Source organism: Oncorhynchus keta, chromosome 23 (assembly GCF_023373465.1).
Source record: "Oncorhynchus keta strain PuntledgeMale-10-30-2019 chromosome 23, Oket_V2, whole genome shotgun sequence".
NCBI lineage: Eukaryota > Metazoa > Chordata > Actinopteri > Salmoniformes > Salmonidae > Oncorhynchus > Oncorhynchus keta.
The window spans coordinates 15,924,840-15,947,246 of record NC_068443.1 but is presented as its reverse complement, the minus strand read 5'-3'; the positions used below and the strand labels follow the sequence as shown (position 1 = coordinate 15,947,246).

The following is a 22,407-nucleotide window of genomic DNA, read 5'->3' as shown; positions in this document are numbered from 1 at the left end:
AAACGGCTGATTATTAATGAAATATCTACATAGGCGTACAGAGGCCCATTATCAGCAACCATCACTCCTGTGGCACATTGTGTTAGCTAATCCAAGTTTATCATTTTAAAAGGCTAATTGATCATTAGAAAACCCTTTTGCAATTATGTTAGCACAGCTGAAAAGTATTGTGCTGATTAAAGTGGCAGCATGCTGTGGGGATGTTTTTAAGCTGCAGGGATTGGAAGACTAGTCAGGATCGAGGGAAAGATGAAAGGTGCAAAGTGCAGAGAGATCCTTGATGAAAACCTGTTCCAAAGCGCTCAGGACATCAGACTGGGGCCAAGGTTCACCTTCCAACAGGGCAACGATCTTAAGCACACAGAACATGTTTCCTCCAGATGTGACGCTTGGCATTCAGGCCAAAGAGTTCAATCTTGGTTTCATCAGACCAGAGAATCTTGTTTTTAATGGTCTTAATCTTTATGGGCCTTTTGGCTGTTGTGCCTTTTACTGAGGAGTGGCTTCCATCTGGCCACTCTACCATAAAGGCCAGATTGGTGGAGTGCTGCAGAGATGGTTGTCCTTCTGGAAGGTTCTCTCATCTCCACGGAGGAACTCTGGAGCTCTGTCAGGGTGACCATCAGGTTTTTGGTCGCCTAACTGACCAAGGCCCTTCTCCCACAATTGCTCAGTTTGGCCGGGTGGCCAGCTCTAGGAAGAGTCTTGGTGATTCCAAGCTTCTTCCATTTAAGAATGATGGAGGCCACTGTGTTCTTGGGGACCTTCAATTTTGCATAAATGTTTTGGTACCCTTCCCCAGATCTGTGCCATCTCCTGTCTCGGAGCTCTACAGAGAATTCCTTTGACCCCATCGCTTGGTTTTTGCTCTGACATGCACTGTCAACTGTGGGATCTTGTATAGACAGGTAGTGTGCCTTTCCCGAATCAATTGAATTTACCACAGCTGGACTCCAAGTTGTATAAACATCTGCAGGATGATCAATGGAAACAGGATGCACCTGAGCTCAATAGGGTCTGAATTTTTTATTTAAATACGTTTTTTTTTCTATTTGCAGAAATGTCTAAAAACCTGTTTTCGCTTTGTCATTATGGGGTATTGTGTGTAGATTGATGAGGAAATCAATTTAATCAATTTTAGAATAAGGCTGTAATGTAACAAAATGTGGAAAAAGTCAAGGGGTCTGAATAATTTCTGAATGCACTGTATTGCACAATAATTATATATTCATGGATTTTTTATGTATTGTTTTCTCTTTATTCAACCCGCCACCGCCCTTCATACACACTATTTCATGACCACCCTGCAGATATAACCATGGGGACTGCGGGTTTTGAGTCAACACACACACACACACACACACACACACACACACACACACACACACACACACACACACACACACACACACACACACACACACACACACACACACACACACACACACACACACACACACACACACACACACACATATTTCACAACTTCACTTTGAGAGCCTAGGCCCTTAACCCCTTTTGCCCCATCTCTCTCTTGCTCTCCCTCTCCTTTTCTCTATCCCTCTATCTATCCTTCTGTCCTCAGGCCCTGCAGTCCCTTTCTCTGGCTGACTCGCGCCTGCGCTCTCGGGGCACGGTGATGGTGAATGCTCTGGGAAGCAATGCTTGCCTACGCAAGGTGGATCTGAGTGGGAACAGCCTGGAGGATGCGGGGGCTAAGATGCTCAGCAAAGCCCTGCAAATCAACACTACACTCAGGTAAGAGAGAATGAGGGAGGGGATGGGAGAAGCGGTGTTGGGGGCGGGGGGCTCATTATACAGTTGCTATGCTGTAGGTAATACAGTGACAATGTATTGAGGCGGTTTATTATACGGCTGTGCAGTACACTCTGTATTCAACACATTGCAACTTATTAGCACTTGTAAGGTTATTCATGTTTTGAAATTCTGAATTTGTAATTTGACAGGTGTTATGTATGTGAGCTGTAGACGTAGTTATGAAGTCAATTATTGATCTATTTCTGTCTCCATTTATATCTTTCTTTTTCTTCCTCCCATCTGATCCTTCTAAGGAGTGTGACGTGGGATCGCAATAACACCACGGCTACAGGATTCCAAGATGTGGCTCGGGGCCTGGAACAGTGAGAGAGAGAGAGAGAGAGAGAGACACACACACACACTCTCACTCAAACAAACTTGAACACGAGAGACTCTCATTAAAGTCCATAGACAGATGTATCTTTGAGCTTGCTTTGCAGTCAAGTGTTTGTCATTGCACAGCATTTCATCAGCACTCTGACCTGTTTGTGCGGTAGGGCTGCCTGTGTGAGTTCTAGTGACAAGGATTCGCATAAAGAGGCTCATATATTAGAACGCTATCCGCTACTGCCTCAAGCCTTTCCATTCTGTACTAGTTAAAGGCAAGGTAGCTGTAATTATTCATATCAAAGTTATGGATTTTTAATGATTCTTCTTTTATCTCTTTCTCACTCTCTCTTTACAGTAACTTCACCCTGCAGTACATGCCTATCCCCCTCAGTGATGTCACACAGGCATACCGAAGCGCACCTGAGAAGATTGACCAAGCACTGACCAAGGTGGATAACCTGGGGGTGTGATATCACACACACCATGACTTAATCACACCTTGACATCATGACTGTTTTCAACAGCTTGTGTCTCATATCCATCTCTCATATGTACTTATTTCTCCTCTGTTCAGTTTACTTTGTAAAATCATCTCTCTTTCACTCTTCTTCCATCACATACCCTCCCTCCATCTGTCAGATCCAGCATGCTCTGCTGAGGAACAACCAGACCCAGAGGTTCTCTCAGAAACAGGCTCTGCGTCTACACCAGGGCCTGGTCACCAGCACTGCTGAACAGGTACGAATACTGTGTGCACTGTGAAGACAGTCTTTAAATCAAAACTCCACAGACTGATGGCAGTGTGTATGCGTGTGTGTCAGGTGATGGAGCGGCTGTGTGTACGCGTACACCAGCAGGTGTGTGTTCTCCGAGGCTCAGAAGAAGGAAAGGAGCTGCAGGCTGCCAGACAGGTCCTGAAGGAGGCCAGAAACTCTCGTGCGGTAAGTGTGTGTTAGTGTATATTCTAAACCACTCTTTCTGTCTCTCTCAGCTATACTATGTGTGTGTGTTTATATATTTTAAGCTCCTCTCTCGCCCTCTTAGCTATACCCATCTCTGTGTGAGCTGGTTCATGTTCTCTCAGTGGATGGGCCTGTCAGACAGAAACTGGACTTTCTGGCAGGAGAGCTGACCAAGGCTGCTGATAAGGAACTACAGGTAGATTACTTAACACTCCTCTCCCCTGCATGGTTGGAGTTGGACTATGATGGATTCATTCAGAAATAGATACTGTAGATGGATAGATGTATTCCCTTACAGGAGAGCTGACCAAGGCTGCTGATAAGGAAATACGGTACTGTGATTCTTATCAGAGACAGGACTTATTGAAGGAGGGACTAACATATTGATTGCTATAATGACTAATTTCCGTTTATTCCCAGGTGATAGTAGACTCCATGGTGTCTCTGTGTCGGGAGTTGTGTCCCATGTCCTCCTCTGCAGCAGAGAAACTCAACCCTCCGCTCTCATCCATCTCAGAACGCGTCTCTATCCCTCGCTCCACCATCCGCACCGCCCTGATGGAGAGAGCAGCACAGGACATCAACAGAGCCCTGGAGTAAGTGTGGGAAGAATAAATGCGAGAGGAGATGAAAGGGGTCTAGACTAAAGAGAAAGAAGGAATTTGAAGGAAGTATTTTCTCTCTCTCTCTCTCAGGGAGGTGAAGCTGTCTGTGGTCTCCTATCTGACCAACTCCATAGTGGACCAGATCCTTCAGGAGCTCTACACCACTCACAAAGCCCTGGTACTAACACGCGCACACTATCTCTCTCTACCTGTGTCTCGGAGTCTTGATCTGGCTGGAAAATATGCAAGTGTATCTATAACAGTGACTTAGTGCAGTCTCAGTTTTGTCAACTCTTTTTCTCACACCAGTTCATGTGGTCTTAACAAGTAGATGGCTTTGTTGTCTCAGCTTCGTCAGGTGTCCCAGGTGAAGCGTTGGGATGATGGAGGAACAGGCAGACACACCCTCAGAATCACAGACGCACTGGACTTCCCTGATGAGGATGGCCTGGGCATCAATATCGTACGTGTGTGGGTGGTTGTACGTGTATGATTGCATTTTTCCATTGCTCTATCACCTTACCTTTCCTTTCCTTTCTTTGTGTCTTACTAGGACACCATTGCCATCCAGAAGCGCAGCGCCAGAACCCGAAGGATTCGACCTGTGTCCACCAGACTGAGTAAGCTCACCTGATTAACTAAATCAATATTAGTCTTTTTTACAGGGCATTATATGTGCATTAACATAAGTTTGACGAGAATGGCGCTGTAGAGAACAGCAGCTGTTTTACTTGTTGCGCTATTTTGTACATATTTCCTATGACCGAACATAGCTTCTGGACATCAGAACAGTGATCACTAACCTCGATTTGGATGAGGATTTCTACTTCAATGAGTCGGCAGCAAAGGACATACAGGACCTGGCCCAAATCCCTGACACTCGAAAAAGGAAGAGTCGGTGTTATAGAGGCCGGCGTGCAGGACACCTGACGAGACTATGTTGGTGAATGGATAAACCACCTCTACCCTCTGTTCTATTGGTGAATGTGCAATCACTGGAGAATTAACTGGACGAGCTCCGCTCGAAACTATCCTATCAACATGATCTGAAGGACTGTAATATTCTATGTTTCCCCGAGACGTGTCTGAACTAGGATATATATCTAGCTGTTTTTTCAATACATCGGCAGGACAGAACGGCAGCGTCGGGCAAACTCAAGGGTGGTGTGTCTCTAATCTATAATATTAAGGACATCTTGAGGTTCTGCTCACCTAAGTTAGAATACCTCATGATAAGCTGCATACCATACTATTTATCAAGAGAGTTTTCATCTATATTTTTTGTAGTGGTATATTTACCACCACAGTCGATGCTGCCACTAAGACTGCACTGAATGAGCTGTGCAGGGCCATAAGCAAACAAGAAAATGCTCACCCAGAGGTGGCGCTCCTAGTGGTTGGGGATTTTAATGCAGGAAAACTGAAATCCGTTGCACCTCGTTTCTACCAGCAGTGGCGAAAACTCTAGATCACCTTTACTCCACACACAGAGATCAAATCAAATGTATTTATAAAGCCCTTCGTACATCAGCTGATATCTCAAAGTGCTATACAGAAACCCAGCCTAAAACCCCAAACAGTAAGCAATGCAGGTGTAGAAGCACGGGGGCTAGGAAAAACTCCCTAGAAAGGCCAAAACCTAGGAAGAAACCTAGAGAGGAACCAGGCTATGTGGGGTGGCCAGTCCTCTTCTGGCTGTGCCGGGTGGAGATTATAACAGAACATGGCCAAGATGTTCAAATGTTCATAAATGACAAGCATGGTCCAATAATAATAAGGCAGAACAGTTGAAACTGGAGCAGCAGCACGGCCAGGTGGACTGGGGACAATTTTCACTTTTACCCCTACATATATGTACATTTTACCTCAACTACCTCGTATCCCTGCACATTGACTCGGTACTGGTACTCCTTGTATATAGCCTTGTTATTACCTCAACTACCTCGTATCCCTGCACATTGACTCGGTACTGGTACTCCTTGTATAAAGCCTCGTTATTGTTGTTTTATTGTGTTACTATCTCCTTTTTATTTCGCATATTTCTTTTACTTTTTAACTTTGCATTGTTGGGAAAGGGCCCGTACGTAAGCATTTCACGGTAAAGTCTACACTTGCTGTATTCAGGGCGCATGTGTCACGACTTCTGCCGAAGTTGGTGCCTCTCGTGGTTCAGGCGGCGTTCGGCGGTCGACGTCGCCGACTTTCTAGCCTCCACCGATCTACATTTATTTTTCCATTTGTTTTCTCTGTATTGTACACACCTGGTTCCCATTACGTTTGAATTATTTCCCTATTTAACCCTCTGGAGACATCATGGTTTTGTGTGTGTTTATTGTTGTCAGTTGTCTCGTTTATGTGATTCTGGATTTTCGTTCTTGTTGGAAGATTATTTTTTGAGTAAAGTTACTATTATTACTCATCTCTGTGTCCTGCGCCTGACTCCGCCTTACCCACATCACCTCGACTCTGACAGCATGAGACAAAAAGAAGTGATTTGATTTGACCCACCCCTCTTTCCCTCTCTCAGGTCTGGGAGATGATCCCACCTCCTCTCCTCCTCCCTCGGCCCTGTCTCACTCTGCCCCCCTGTCCCGCTCAGCATCATGGGAGTGTCTATCCTCATTGCCTACCCATGGTGCACCACTGCGCCATGTGACGCACGCCAGGCCGCGGCCCCCTCGAAGGCACAGCCGAGGACAAGTCCCTCTGGACACAGTGAGTCACCTTTGGGCTCATAGCAACCTCTATGACTTTCTACCATATTGCTTCTACAATACCTGTCCAACCTTCTCATATCTGCGTAGGGGGTATGGATGAGGGGTGGGTGCTGGAACTAACATCTGATTCAAACAGGGTTTACTTTATTTTCTATTTACCTCACAGTTAAAATCCTTTCCTTTTATGCTCAAATTTGTCATCCAGTTTTTTTTCATGCCAGAGGCATTCCAAAAATAAATTTCTTTATGACTGTGAATCTGTCACATTGTTTATGACATTCTTCAATCCGCGAGGCAACGTTTGTCAATTTGTTTTTTTAGTCGTTGTTAGAAGCGTTTCTAAATCGGTTAAACCAGGTTAGTGATCTCGTCATGTGGAATCATGTTGAGCTCTGAATAGAGCTCTCTATTTGCAGGCTATCAGATTCCTCGGCTGCATCCCAAATGGCACCCATTCTGTCTATATATTGCACTTCTTAATAATAATAATAATAATAATATAATAATAATAATAATTCTTTTGACCAGAGCCTTATGGGACCTAGTCAAAAGTAGTGATCTAAATAGGGAATAGTCCTACAGCCAGTCATTGTAAATTATAATTGGCTGTATCAGCACTGCAGTAGTTTCAGTAAGACAGAAACATGTTGTTGGTGGCTGTTGTGTGTGTGTGTGTGTGTGTGTGTGTGTGTGTGTGTGTGTGTGTGTGTGTGTGTGTTTGGCTGTATTGGAAGCCTGTTATCTTTGTCCTCTCAGCACTGTTCAGAGAACGGAGGAGTCAACCTGCTGGAGGATGGACTGCCTGATTTCTACACCAAGAGAGTCCTAACGGACAGGTAGGATTTACACAATACACACACACACACTAGTGCTCTCACTGACCCGGTACCCATATCTGTATCTCTCCCCACCAGTCAGCTGTCATCACTTCATCATGCTCAGTCCCTGAGGAGGAAGAAGAGACGCAGTGTGCTGTCAATCTTCTCTGGGTTCCGCAAGAATCGCAATTCCACCATCTCCAATCAGGAAACAGAGTACGGATGGAGTCATGAAAGGTCGTACACATGATTACATGTCCATGTTATAAATGGTTAATTAATTGTTACCAACAACTATTAAATAAACGGATCAACTCTCTCTCTCTCTCTCTCTCTCTCTCTCTCTCTCTCTCTCTCTCTCTCTCTCTCTCTCTCTGTCTCTGTCTCTGTCTCTGTCTCTGTCTCTCTGTCTATGCAGTGGCTCAGAGAATGTGTACTCTATGATTCAGCACCCTAAGGATCCTGGGAAGGTGGAGGCCATGATTGAGGTGGGGGCCAATGGGAGGATGATGCCGTCCCCCAGGCCCATCCAGGGTGTACCACTGCCTGGGATGAGGGGGGCCAGCCCCAGCCCCCACTGTCTCACACAGAGACAGGTAGGAACATACCACTGTAGATCTGTCCCTAGCTCAGGCAAGCTTCAATGCCATACAACTCTCCTTCCGTGGCCTCCAATTGCTCTTAAATACAAGTAAAACTAAATGCATGCTCTTCAACCGATCGCTACCTGCACCTACCCGCCTGTCCAACATCACTACTCTGGACGGCTCTGACTTAGAATACGTGAACAACTACAAATACCTAGGTGTCTGGTTAGACTGTAAACTCTCCTTCCAGACCCACATCAAACATCTTCAATCCAAAGTTAAATCTAGAATTGGCTTCCTATTTCGCAACAAAGCATCCTTCACTCATGCTGCCAAACATACCCTTGTAAAACTGACCATCCAACCGATCCTCGACTTCGGCGATGTCATTTACAAAATAGCCTCCAATACCATACTCAACCAATTGGATGCAGTCTATCACAGTGCAATCCGTTTTGTCACCAAAGCCCCACATACTACCCACCACTGCGACCTGTACCCTCTCGTTGGCTGGCCCTCGCTTCATACTCGTCGCCAAACCCACTGGCTCCATGTCATCTACAAGACCCTGCTAGGTAAAGTCCCCCCTTATCTCAGCTTGCTAGTCACCATAGCATCACCCACCTGTAGGACGCGCTCCAGCAGGTATATATCTCTCTGGTCACCCCCAAAACCAATTATTTCTTTGGCCGCCTCTCCTTCCAGTTCTCTGCTGCCAATGACTGGAACGAACTACAAAAATCTCTGAAACTGGAAACACTTATCTCCCTCACTAGCTTTAAGCACCAGCTGTCAGAGCAGCTCACAGATTACTGCACCTGTACATAGCCCACCTATAATTTAGCCCACCTATAATTTAGCCCAAACAACTACCTCTTTCCCTACTGTATTTATTTTATTTATTTATTTATTTTGCTCCTTTGCACCCCATTATTTTTATTTCTACTTTGCACATTCTTCCACAGCAAATCTACCATTCCAGTGTTTTACTTGCTATATCGTATTTACTTTGCCACCATGGCCTTTTTTTTGCCTTTACCTCCCTTCTCTCACCTCATTTGCTCACATTGTATATAGACTTGTTTATACTGTATTATTGACTGTATGTTTGTTTTACTCCATGTGTAACTCTGTGTCGTTGTATGTGCCGAACTGCTTTGCTTTATCTTGGCCAGGTCTCAATTGTAAATGAGAACTTGTTCTCAACTTGCCTACCTGGTTAAATAAAGGTGAAATTAAAAATAAAAATAAAATGTTTTAAATGAATAGGGCCAAGAGTTTTACTTGACCTGACTAGTCATCTCCTGGTTTATTCCACTCATTATCATAGTACAGCATGTATGCTTTTACTTTCTATGTAATCTATTGCATACGACACAGTCTAAGCCTTACAATTTTCTCTCTCTCTTTCCCTCGCTCTCTCCTTCTCTCTCCCACCTTCCAGCCTTCAGACCTGGTCAGCATGGTGTACAGTTGTATCGGAGCAGAAGATGAGGACTCCGACAGTAGCTTTGAGACCAGACCAGTGGACAGAGACACTGACAGATCGACTACATCAGACATCCAAACAGAGACCCATGCCAATGGACATGCAATGTCCTCCGCTTCTCTGACAGACAGACAGCCTGACAGACAGACAGATCCAGTCAGTCTGCCAATGCCCAGCACTCAGACAGACACACAGAAGGAGGTGGACAGAGGGACAAAGGGGACAGAGTCGTTGGACAGGCAGGAGGGAGCCCCCTGTGGACAGAAATCAGGACCCCCTTCTCAGAGCAGCAAGCCCAGTCTGGCCAGCATGAGACAGAGACACCTGCAGGGGAGTTCCGGTACTGCAACATAAATATCTAGATGCTTTTATGGCTCCGGGTGCTGCATGTGCCATGGATGTAGAGTTGTAACAAAATTACAATTTAACTTATGTTTCACACTTTCTTCCTTTTAAGATAAATCAACAGATGGTGTAGGATGGATAGAAAGAGACGGGGTAGAAGAGGAGAAGAATGAAAAGAAAGACAGAGGAGCAGAAGGACAGCGTCCTCCCATTCCTGAAAAGGTGGGTGTGTGTCCCCTAATTGCTTGTATCGTTGTTTGTGTACAGTAGTCTGTATCTAACTATGTGTACATTCTCTTTCCACAGCCTGGTAAAGATAAGACTTCTCCAAAGACACCGTCTGCTGTCACTCCACCTGAGGAAACAGCCAATGAGAGAACCCCGCCTCCTGTTCCAACTGCCTCTACCAAGCCCACTTTTGATTTGTCTGGTCCTTCTGTCACTCAAGATGGAGGAACTAATGAGATGAAAAGCCTGCTTCCTGTGCCACCTGCGTCTACCAAGCCGGTGGTAGACGTAGGTCTACCACCTGCTGGTTGTCAAGGTACCACTGTGATGAAATACCATTGAAGATGGTTTTAAGAAATTATTATTAATTGTAATGATAATTGGTTCCTTTCTTGACCAACAAATCATTAATGGCTATGAAAATGTTGTTGATGATGGCGATGGCTAAGTTTGACATTTTGACAATTCAATCAGATGAGGGAGGAACAAATGGTTTTCCACTGAAGGCACATCGCAACAGGAAAGCAAACTCGTGTGTGTGTGTGTGTGTGTGTGTGTGTGTGTGTGTGTGTGTGTGTGTGTGTGTGTGTGTGTGTGTGTGTGCGGGTTCACTGCATGTGTGAATGTATGCTGCACATGCATGTTTATCTACAGATGTTTGCAGGAATGTGCTTGTTTTATGATAGATTTTCAATTTGGGTTTCTGATTTGATGCATTTATATTCTTGTTATTTCAGTTATTGAATGCAGTCTCATTGTCTCTGTTATATACTTGGTCCATTGCTCTGCCATGGACATTCCAGTAGATCTCTTAGGATGTTTATCATGACTGCTACATTCCTGCAACATGCCCCTGTGTGACCCAGTCACCATCTGTGTGGCCCTGTGTGTGTGTGTGTCTCATATCATTTTCCTTCAGGCATGGAACCGGACAGTCCCAACGATCTGGAGAGGGGGTTCTCAGATCGCGAATCCCCTGTGAAAAAACCCAGACTCCCCCAGAACAGAAACAGATCTCTGGACACTGGGTGTATGTATCTGTGTCTCTGGACCACGCTCTGTGCCATACCGTATGTGTATGTCTGAATGGTCATTCTGTAGTTTGTTTGTGTGTGCGAGCCTGTTCAAAGCCTTCTTTTCATGGCTCAGTGGTGAAAGAGAATTGACATGTCATGACAGTCTAAGCCCAATGTGTCACATAGTCAGGAAACACTGGGTCATTAACATCTAGTTGACTGTGTCCCAGACACTGGGCCATGATGGGCATTCAAATCTAGTTGAAAAATTCCAGACAGGATGAGTGTTTGGGGAGATTCATAGCGGCAGGTAGTCTAGCGGTTAAGAGCGTTTCGGCAAGTAACTGAAAGGTTGTTGGTTCAAATCCTCGAGCTGACTAGGAGAAAAATCTGTCTGTGCCCTTAAACGAGGCACTGAACCCTAAATTCTCCTGAAATCGCTCTGGATAAGAACATCTGCTAAATGACTCAAATGTCGACATTTTGTCAATTAAGCCCTTTTTTCTCCTTAACCAGAGTCAGATGAAGAAAGTTAAATGTAGTTTCAGAAGCCATTTCGAACTAGCATTAGCGCAATGATTGGAAGTCTACAGGAGCATCTAAGTAGAAAAAAAGGGCCTATTTGCCAAAATGTTGAATGATCCTTTTAATGGCAGATTAGATTAGACCAAACCAGGACCCTGACATTCAACGCTGTTTGTGTGCTGTCTAGGTCCTGAATGTCCCGAGCCCGGCACCGACAATGGTGAGACGTCATGACAACAAACGTCAGGAGGCAAAGACAATGTTCAGGACAGCTGTCGGGAGATGTGAAGAGAGCGTGAGACGTGAAGCGAGCGCGAGACAGATAGATAGAAAAGGGAAGTTATGAACTTGGTCACCATAGACCCAACTGTGGTTATCCTCATATACAGTAGTAATTTCTCTCATATTGGCTAAACATGCATGATTTTTTCCCTTTCTCATACTCAGTTCCACTTGCTTTCATTCCTTTACAGAGGACACACACACACACAGGTGTCTCACACACACAGGTGTCTGAGGGCCCTCTGGTATTCTCATGCTAGTATTTCTTGCACTTCTTGTTGTACAAAAATCTTTGATCATATTTCTCATTCTCCCTCGTCTTTCTTTCATTGACAATTTGTGACACTGCTACTGTAAGAATGAGTTGGTATTTATTCTAAACCAGTATTATGTCAATATTGAATATAAGTTTTTTTTTTAAACCGCACTAACCATTGTTATTACTAAGTCATTACATGGTAACAGGTAACTTGTTTTTATTTACAATAAGGTTATAATGAATATGATTGGATGTTTTAAGGATGTTTTTCCTATGGTGTATGATAAGTGAAGATTGAGACGATGACATGTATTGTTTATCATTATTACAGTAATCTATTAGTTGATCAATGGAACATAATTGCAGTTTGTTTAAATCTGTTTTAAATACATTTTACAGGACTGAAATTAGTATATTTTCAAAAAATCCATATATGATTAAACAATCAATAAAAAATGATTTTACCAAAGGAACCAAACTGATGATGCACTCTCTCTTGGGGACAAAAAACACCCCAATCTGACTTCTGCATCGGGAACTCTTAAATATATTTTTGGGGTGTGTGAGATCTGGCCCACTAGGAAAATTGCATCCATGGGTTTTGGAGCAGTGCTATGTAGTGCCAGCAGAGGAGGCCAAATACTTTGAGCTGAGTGATGAAACCATTACTTGGATGAAACAAGTTAGTCAGTTTAGACAAGTAGCCCAATTCTGATTATTATTATTTTTTACACTAATTGGTCTTTTGACCAATCACATCAGATATTTTTCAGAGTTGATGTGATTGGTCAAAAGACCAATTAGTGAAAAAATAACAGAATTGGGCTGCCTGTGTTAAAGCAGCCGACCTGCCCTTCTACACTACAGCCATTGGGCATCCAGCGTTGCAGCCAGACATAAGCCGTTGAGGGAATGCTTCCTTTGAAATCTATGAAAGCTGCTATGCTTCCCGTGTTGCACTCGCGTCCAAGCTCAAGAATCGCAGAGGTTCAATTTGACTGCTGATACTTATGTTCATTATATCTTGTGAATTGTAAATAATGAGAAATAAAGTTGATTTTGGTTGCAAATGGCCTCGATTCGACACTACTGGTTATTTTACTAGGATTTATGAAGTCAATAAGCTACTAGCTAGCAGAAACGGTATCTACATCGACTATGTTCACAATGTAAACAAAAGCAACATGTGTGATTAGAGGATCACTAGCAACAATTTGAGAGTACTTGTGAAAAACTGAACCAAAGCTATTGTACATACCCATAATTGATGAATATGGTACAGTACAGTAGGGGAAATAGAATAAAGATGTTCTTCCCCTCTGGTCCTCTACACTCTCCGTGTTGCAGGTAGAACGTCACATTGAAATGATGCACAGGACACTTATAGTGGAGCTGAAGTGTAATAGGCTGACAAAATAAATGTAGAAACCTAGTAAGATTTTTTGTCCGTTGCGTTATGCTAATTAGTGTCAGTTGATGACAATTCTCCCGGATCCGGGAGGGGTAGTTCTAAGAAGTTAACACTGACATCATGTGACAGTGCGTCGTGAAGAATTAGCAGGATGAGGTTACATGATGATACATAAGGGTTCAATATTATGTATATTTATAAGTGCATTTACAAGTGGTTAATAGCTGGAGGTAAATAGCGGCTCACCATTTGACACCAACCTTAAAATGCTAGCATCGCACCTCGACAACTTCCGGTGACATTACAGAGCGCCAAATTCAAATTAAATTACTATAAATATTTAACTTTCATGAAATCACAAGTGTAATACATCAAAATAAAGCTTAACTTGTTGTTAATCCAGCCGCCGTGTCAGATTTCAAAAAGGCTTTACGGGGAAAGCAAACCATGCGATTATCTGAGGACAGCGCTCAGCGCACAAAACATTACAAGCAGTTAGCAGCCAGGTAGATTAGTCACGAAAGTTTGAAATAGCAATAAAATGTATCATTTACCTTTGATGATCTTCGTATGGTTGCACTCACAAGACTCCCAATTATACAATAAATGTTTGTTTTGTTCGATAAAGTCCCTCTTTATATCCAAAAACCTCAATTTTGTTGGGGCATTTTGTTCAGTAATCCAGTGGCTCAAATGCGGTCACAAGAGGTAGACGGAAATTCCAAATATTATCCATAAAGTTCGTAGAAACATGTCAAACGATGTTTATAATCAATCCTCAGGTTGTTTTTAGCCTAACTAATCAATAATATTTCAACCGGACAATAGCGTCGTCAATATAAAAGAAAAACAACGAAAGGCGCGCTCTCGGGATTGCGCACCAAACAGGTTGGGGACTCACATTGCCACGTTTGGCATACTGGCAGTAGAACTGGATCTCCACCTGGTGGTGCCTGGTGATGATGTCATTGGGGTTGTCGAAAGGTGGTGATTTTGTTCTTGAAAGGAGGTTGTCATCATCCTCCTGAATTCAGAGAAATGGAGAGGGAAATCATCTAGATAGCTACATTTGTGGGCACTGCCAGCCTTGAACTCTTGAAAACACCCAAGGTGTACAGTACCAGTCAAAAGTTTGGACACACCTACTCATTCAAGGGTGTTTCTTTATTTTACTATTTTCTACATTGGAATTCTCTCAACCAACTTCACCTGGAAAGCTTTTCCAACAGTCTTGAAGGAGTTCCCACATACGGGGAGCACTTGTTGGCTGATTTTCCTTCACTGTGTGGTCCTATTCATCCCAAACCATCTCAATTGGGTTGAAGTCGGGGGATTGTGGAGGCCAGGTCATCTGTTGCAGCATTCCATCACTCTCCTTCTTGGTCAAAATAGCCCTTACACAGCCTGGTTGTGTCATTGTCCTGTTGAAAAACAAATGATAGTCCCACTAAGCCCAAACCAGATAGGATGGTGTATCGCTGTGGTAGCCATGCTGGTTAAGTGTGCCTTGAATTCTAAATAAATCAAACACAGTGTCACCAGCAAAGCACCCCCATACAATCACGCCTCCTCCTCCATGCTTCGCAATGGGAACCACACATGCAGAGATAATCCGTTCACCTACTCTGCATCTCACAAAGACACAGCGGTTGGAACCAAAAACCTCAAATTTGGACTCATCAGACTAAAGGACATATTTCCACAGGTCTAATGTTCATTGCTTGTGTTTCTTGGCCCAAGCAAGTCCCTTCTTCTTATTGGTATCCTTCAGTAGTGGTTTCTTTGCAGCAATTCAACCATGAAGGCCTGATTTCACACATTCTCCTTTGAACAGTTGATGTTGAGATGTCTCTGTTGCTTGAACTCTGTGAAGCATTTTTATTTGCAGTTAAATCTAATGAACATCCTCTGTAGCAGGTAACTCTGGGTCTAACTTTCCTGTGGCGGTCCTCATGAGAGCCAGTTTCATCATAGCGCTTGATGGTTTTTGAGACTGCACTTGAAGTCTTGAAATTTTCGGGATGATCAGATTCATGTCTTAAGGTAATGTTGGATTGTTGTTTCTCTTTGCTTATTTGAGCTGTTCTTGCCATAATATGGACTTGGTCTTTTACCAAATAGGGATATCTTCTGTATACCACCACTACCTTGTCACAAATGATTGGCTCAAACGTATTAAGGAAATCAATTCCACAAATGTACTTTTAACAAAGCACACCTCTTAATTGAAATGCATTCCAGGTGACTACGTTATGAAGCTGGTTGAGAGAATGCCAATAGTGTGCAAAGCTGTCATCAAGGCAAAGGGTGGCTACTTTGAAGAATCCCAAATAAATGTTGATTTGTTTAACCATTTTTTTTGGTTAATATATGATTCCATATGTGTTATTGGTTTTGATGTGTTCACTATTATTCTACAATGTAGAACATAATGAAAAACCTGAATAAGTGTGTCCAAACTTTTGACTGGTACTGTAGATCATTTCTATATTGCTGTGCAACTCTTCGGGTTATGAGCAAGCATGTTGGTGTATCCTTTGATGTTTCTCACTGGGCAGCATAAGCCATCCCTCACCAAAACCCTACATCTCGACCCTTTCTCTGAGGCAACCCTTTCTAAATCATTAGGCTGAATCCTTTGATGTTTCTCACTGGGCAGCATAAGCCATCCCTCACCAAAACCCTACATCTTGACCCTTTCTCTGAGGCAACCCTTTCTAAATCATTAGGCTGAATCCTTTGATGTTTCTCACTGGGCAGCATAAGCCATCCCTCACCAAAACCCTACATCTTGACCCTTTCTCTGAGGCAACCCTTTCTAAATCATTAGGCTGAATCCTTTGATGTTTCTCACTGGGCAGCATAAGCCATCCCTCACCAAAACCCTACATCTTGACCCTTTCTCTGAGGCAACCCTTTCTAAATCATTAGGCTGAATGATTTAGAAAGGGTTGCCTCAGAGAAAGGGTCGAGATGTAGGGTTTTGGTGAGGGATGGCTTATGCTGCCCAGTGAAAAACATCAAAGGATTCAGCCTAATTCGTCCCTTGGGGTGAATATGCACTCGGACCAGGTTCAGTATGAATAACATAGACAATCACCCAGGAGTGAATGGGTCTCACACCCAAATAGATTTCCACATATCATCACACTATAATATTTGACATTTCAGAGGTCTTACCTCTATCTGAGTCCCACGGGCATTTGAGGGGGATGACTCCGATGATGTGGGTGCTGTTGGAGAGGCGTTGCAGGTCGCAGGCAGAGTTACTGGGATCACTGAGGCGGAGAAGGCCCTCATGTACTCCAGGGATAGAGGACTTCTCCACTTCCACTGTCATGGTGGTCTCTTGGCAAACCACTGTGGCTTTGACTGTCACAGGAGAATGTGGACATATCTTGTTATTGTACAATGTATCAGTCTTATTGAAAACAATGTGATCAAAAACCAGTGGTGGAAAAAGTACCCAATTGTCATACTTGAGTAGATGTTAAGATACCTTAATGGAAAATGTCTCAAGTGAAAGTGAAAGTCACCCAGTGAACACCACTTGAGTAAAAGTCTAAAAGTATTTGCTTTTACATATACTTAATTATCAAAAGTCAAATTATTAATCATTTCAAATTCCTAATATTAAGCAAACCAGATGACACAATTTTCTTGTTTTTTTATTTACGGATAGCCAGGGGCACACTCCAACACTCATTTACAAACAAAGTGTTTGTGGTTAGTGAGCCAGCCAGATTAGAGGCAGTTGGGATGACCAGGGATGTTCTCTTAATAAGTGCATGAATTTGACAATTTCCCTGTCCTGCTAAGCTTTCAACATGTAACGAGTACTTTTGGGTGTCATTCATATCATTCATTATCATAGAAGAATCTATACCTACCATTTGTACGTCCTACAGTAAGCTGAGAGCCCCCTCTCTTCGGCAGGGACAAGTGGACAAAGCATCCAAAGCAGTGTTTTCCCTCAATTGCATTTTGAAATGTCACAGTATATGATCGGAATGCATTTCTCTCGACCGCATGGGTGGAGATGAAAGTGGCTCGCCCATAATATCTGACATTTGGTAGACAATCTGTTGGTCAACTTGTCTACAATTAGATATATGCAGCTTCTCTTCTGACATTTCTTGATGCTTGTCTAGAATAATAAATAATGCTCACTATGCTCACCAGAATGATGTCATAAATCAATAGAATGCTCAATGCATCATCAACAATCCAGTTGACATCAGTAAAGTTATCATTAATTTCTGCTTCTCTTACAGAACGATGACGTTTTCCAAATGACATTTGCCCGGATTTAGACCCAGTAGTGCTGACACATAACATTGGCTATACAGTACAGAATTTCTCAACCATTTCTGTACCAGTAACCGGTGAGGCTCCTCTTTTTTTTAACTAGCTCATGTTTAAAACATATACAATATGTAAAAGCACAACTGGAGATACAACTCACTACTATAACTGTGCCTCTGCTTTAGTCATTTTGTTTGCCTCCCTGTTGTGCTGTCTATCTGTTGTGCTTCTTCTTGTTCTCTGTCTGTCTTTCTGTCTGCTTAAGTCTTATATGTTATAAAAGCCAAGCTAACAATTTAGTTTATATTGCTAATTAGTGCCTGTCTTATGTGTTCCACTGAATTAACACCTACCCTAATGGTTAATTACTATTACAGGGCTCCAGTCTATCCCTCAATTGCATTTTGAAATGTTACAGTATATGATCGGAATGCATTTCTCTTGACCGCATGGGTGGAGAATAAAGTGGCTCGCCCTTCACAGCAGCATGCCCCAGCGATGACACAGGGGCAGGGCAGACACAGTCATTACAGGAATCATGAGGATAATGCACTTTATTGTTATACCAAATCATGGTTTTAGCCACCCCAAAAAATATGATGTTTTGAGTGAGGTGGAAATTATTTTTACATCCGTGATCTTCAACCTGGACTCAGGTGTATGCCGGGCGAAATCGCACATCATTAGCTAATTGCTTAAACAAATGCAAATGGACACTACTTTGCTATTATTCTGGCTACACTGTTTAACGCGACTGTGTTAGCCAACGTTGGCTAGCTAGCAAGCAAGGGATAAGAATGTTGCCAGCCATCATGGCAACAGAACATTTAAAACAAACGACTGGGTCGCGTCCATAGATTTAGAACAAAAAGACTGAACGACTGGGTTGTGTCTCTGGCAACAGAACCGATAGAACGAACGACCAGCCGGCTTGGGTAGCAACCCTAGATTTGTGTCAGGACTATCTCTTGGAAGGTTGAAATAGTATGAACATAGTATGAATAAACATAAATAAAATAAAGATGAATGAAAATATGTCAATCATTATTTGAATATGTTTGGTGACCTGTTGTATACAAGTGATAATGCACGAGAAGCCGGTGTTTGGAGGATATATTGGCACAGTTTTCAAGCCCTCGACTTCCTGGCTTCTCGGGCATTATCACTTAATTACAATTTGTATGATATTTTACGAATTGCAATTTGTACAATATCTTAAGAATTTGCTAAACGTATGATATGTTATGAATTAAAAAATGTTGTGGCTAATGTTAGCTAGGTGGCTAACACTAATGTTAGCAAGGTGGCTATCATTTGCTATGCTAAGGATTATGGGTGAAAGTTAGGGTTACGGCTAGGATTTAGGTTAAAGGGGAAGGGTTAGCTAACATGCTAAGTAGTTGCAAAGATGCTAATTAGCCAAAATGCCTGTGATGAGATTCGAACAAGCAACCTTTGAGGTGCAAGACGTTTGTGCTATACTACTACCCATCCACCCCAACCAACTACCCTACTTTCATTTTTTCCTTAAGTAACCTTCTGTCTTGTGTAACCATACCAAATATAACATATTAAACCAATTTGAGTGTCCCAGATTTACTTTTACTATGTTATGTCTAGTCTATGAGACCAGGCTATGATCTTGGCTGTCTAACTGATGACAGAGTCAGAGCAGGTCTCTTTGCTGATGCTGTTAATAACTTGCAGAAAACCAGGCCGGCCATTACCCACTGATCAGCCAATGGCTCATTATAGATTAGTATAACAGAGAAATTGTGAGGGAAAAAAAATCTTGGCTGCCGGCCATGCCAAGTTTCATATTGTTCCATTTTTATATAAAAATGTATTTTTTGTGTGTATTCATTTCAACCAACCCACCCAACATTAAAACGCTTGTGTTTCTTCCGGTATGGTGTATCCCCACTATTTATTTTGCCGGTCCTGGAACTTTCCGGCTTACATATGGATTTAAGATTAGCATAAACAACAGCACATTGTATTGTTACACTTCCACATCTAATAATAATGTTTCTCAGTCAGGTGCATTGGGAGAATTAATTTGATTTTAAAAAAAGAGATTAATATCCCAAGGAAAATACCGGAAAGTAGCAAAAAGTAGCAGAAAGTACCAGAGCAGTTCTGGTGAGTGATGATGCAGCATCATGAAACATGATTAGATGCCATGAGACCCACCCGTCTTCTCCCTCAGCAATGAAACAAATGGGGAAATGCTCCCCCAGATCTTCCTGAATGGGTGTCCACCGAATGACAAACTCCCCTTGGGTGGTCATGTGATTGATGATGTTCTGAGGTCCACTGATGATGACATCAGTAATCCTAGCAAGGGTGCAAAACAGACAATCACACGAATCCAAATCATTCAGAGATATCAGTAGGAAGTAGGATGTACTCTTGGTTGTTAGACCTTTTGGTGATCTTATACAGTAAAATCCTACAGCAAGATACACTATATATACAAAAGTACATGGACACCTTTCCAACAAGTCAGTTCATCACATTTCTGCCCTGCTAAAGCTGCCCCGGTCAACTGCAGGTGCTGTTATTGTGAAGGGGAAATGTCTAGGTGCAACAATGGCTCAGCCACGAAGTGGTAGGCCACACAAGCTCACAGAATGGGAACGCTGAGTGCTGACGCACGTAGTGTGTAAAAATCTCTGTCCTCAGTTGCAACACTTACTACTAAGTTCCAAACTGCCTCTGGAAGCAACGTCAACACAAGAACTGTTTGTCGGGAGCTTCATGAAATGGGTTTCCATGGCTGAGCAGCTGCACACAAGCCAAAGATCACCATGTGCAATGCCAAGCGTTGGCTGGAGTGGTGCAAAGCTCGCTGCCATTGGACTCTGGAGCAGTGGAAACACGTTGTTTAGAGTGACGACTCACGCTTCATCATCTGACAGTCTGACAGACAAATATGGTTTTGGCGGACGCCAGGAGAACGCTACCTGCACCAATGCATAGTGCCAACTGTAAAGTTTGCTGTTTTCGAAAAACAGCCCCAGACCATTATTCCTTCTCCACCAAACTTTACAGTTGGCTAGTTTAGTTATAACGTGAACTGTTTTGCAGCATGTGTAAATGACGTCAAGCTGCTTGCTTGGCGAGTAACACTTCCACCTGATTCGGCTCACACTGAGGATCAAACCCAAACCCTCTTCCTTGCTAGCACACGTGACCACCCTCCTGAAAGCATCTTAACAGTCAGTGCCATCGAAAAGTTTACAATTCGGCGACGCAATTAAGGAGCTGAGGAGTACGTTTCACACATCCCCATATGCTACACATACACTGTAGAAATACGATCATGGGTTTAATACTGTAATACAGACTTCATGGACATTGTCCCTTACATTGAGTGTGTAGCCTGTGCCTTGACCCTGATCTCCAGCTCCTTGTTGACCTCTGCATTAAGATGCTCTCCATTACGTGGTGTCGGATGCACAAACATGGGCAGGTACATTGCAAGAGGGTGCAGTAGAGTCCACTAAATTGGAAAAGAATACAAATGTACTCACGTAAATATCATGTAAGATATACTGTGTCCATAAAATGTATACAGGTTCAAACGTTTTGTGAATCATCACAGCACCGTTGACAAATATATGGCAAATAGAAAGAAGAAAAACAAAGATAACTCATGTAAAATATACTGTGTCTGTTGAATGTTTATAGTATGTATAAACTGGAAGTAGAAGACTAAGTGTTGGTGTTCATTAGTTTACTGGGGGAGGGGTGATAGGGTTAGGGGAAATAATGAAGGAAAATATATTTTTAAAATATATACGGTGTATATATTTAATATTTACAAAAAATATATATGGTGATTGGAAATGATGCAGACAATTACAATGATAAAAGCCACAATCTACTGTATCTGCAATATCAAAGCTGATCAACCCCCTAAAAAAAACGTATCACCGGGGGCAAACTACCTGCCCTTCAGGACACCTACAGCACTCGATGTCACAGGATTGCCAAAAATATCAAGGACAACAACCATCTGAGCCACTGCCTGTTCTCCCCGCTACCATCCAGAAGGCAAGGTCAGTACAGATGCATCAAAACTGGGACCAAGAGACTGAAAAACAGCTTCTATCTCAAGGCCATCAGACTGTTAAGCAGCCATCACTACCACAGAAAGGCTTCTGCCTACATACAGACTCGAAATCATTGGCCACTTTAATAAATGGATTACTAGTCACTTTAATAATGCCACTTTATTAATGTTTACATATCTTACATACTTATCTCATAAGTATATACTGTATTTTAAACTGTGCCGCTCGGTCATCGCTCATCCATATATTTATATGTACATATTCTTATTCCATCCATTTAGATTTGTGTATAGGTAGTTGTTGTGGAATTTTTACATTACAAACCTCCATTTTGTTTGAGCGTTTTGTTCAGTAATCCACAGGCTCAAACACAGTCACAACAGGCAGATGAAAATTCCAAACAGTATCTGTATGAAAAATATCTGGGTCAGTGTAGGATCCACTCATTCAGAGTGGTCTTACTCTCTCATTTTTCAGAATACAAGCCTGAAACAATTTCTAAAGACTGTTGACATCTAGTGTAAGCCATAGGTGCAATTTGAGTCCTAAGTCAATGGATACTGTAATGGCATTCAATAGAAAACCACAAACATACAAAAATAATACTTCCTGGATGGATTTTTCTGAGGTT

General features: G+C 42.7%; 1 protein-coding gene across 2 annotated transcripts in view; it reads left to right on the top strand.

Moving 5' to 3' along the window:
• Positions 1-13,053, top strand: part of LOC118402508 (capping protein, Arp2/3 and myosin-I linker protein 3-like) — a 59,420-nt gene extending 46,367 nt beyond the window's left edge. Inside the window, exons 21-39 of one of the 2 annotated variants that reach the window (XM_052476573.1) lie at positions 1,586-1,758; positions 2,073-2,141; positions 2,504-2,597; positions 2,788-2,886; positions 2,970-3,089; positions 3,193-3,306; positions 3,531-3,706; positions 3,806-3,893; positions 4,065-4,178; positions 4,269-4,335; positions 6,243-6,430; positions 7,189-7,268; positions 7,347-7,487; positions 7,669-7,846; positions 9,282-9,666; positions 9,784-9,893; positions 9,978-10,215; positions 10,819-10,929; positions 11,628-13,053. In XM_052476573.1, the coding sequence (XP_052332533.1) occupies positions 1,586-1,758; positions 2,073-2,141; positions 2,504-2,597; positions 2,788-2,886; positions 2,970-3,089; positions 3,193-3,306; positions 3,531-3,706; positions 3,806-3,893; positions 4,065-4,178; positions 4,269-4,335; positions 6,243-6,430; positions 7,189-7,268; positions 7,347-7,487; positions 7,669-7,846; positions 9,282-9,666; positions 9,784-9,893; positions 9,978-10,215; positions 10,819-10,929; positions 11,628-11,674 (2,592 nt within the window). In that variant the 3' untranslated portion in view covers positions 11,675-13,053. The remainder of the gene's footprint in view (positions 1-1,585; positions 1,759-2,072; positions 2,142-2,503; positions 2,598-2,787; positions 2,887-2,969; positions 3,090-3,192; positions 3,307-3,530; positions 3,707-3,805; positions 3,894-4,064; positions 4,179-4,268; positions 4,336-6,242; positions 6,431-7,188; positions 7,269-7,346; positions 7,488-7,668; positions 7,847-9,281; positions 9,667-9,783; positions 9,894-9,977; positions 10,216-10,818; positions 10,930-11,627) is intronic. The other variant, XM_052476574.1, reaches the window with a different exon arrangement.
• The last annotated feature ends 9,354 nt before the right edge of the window (positions 13,054-22,407 follow it).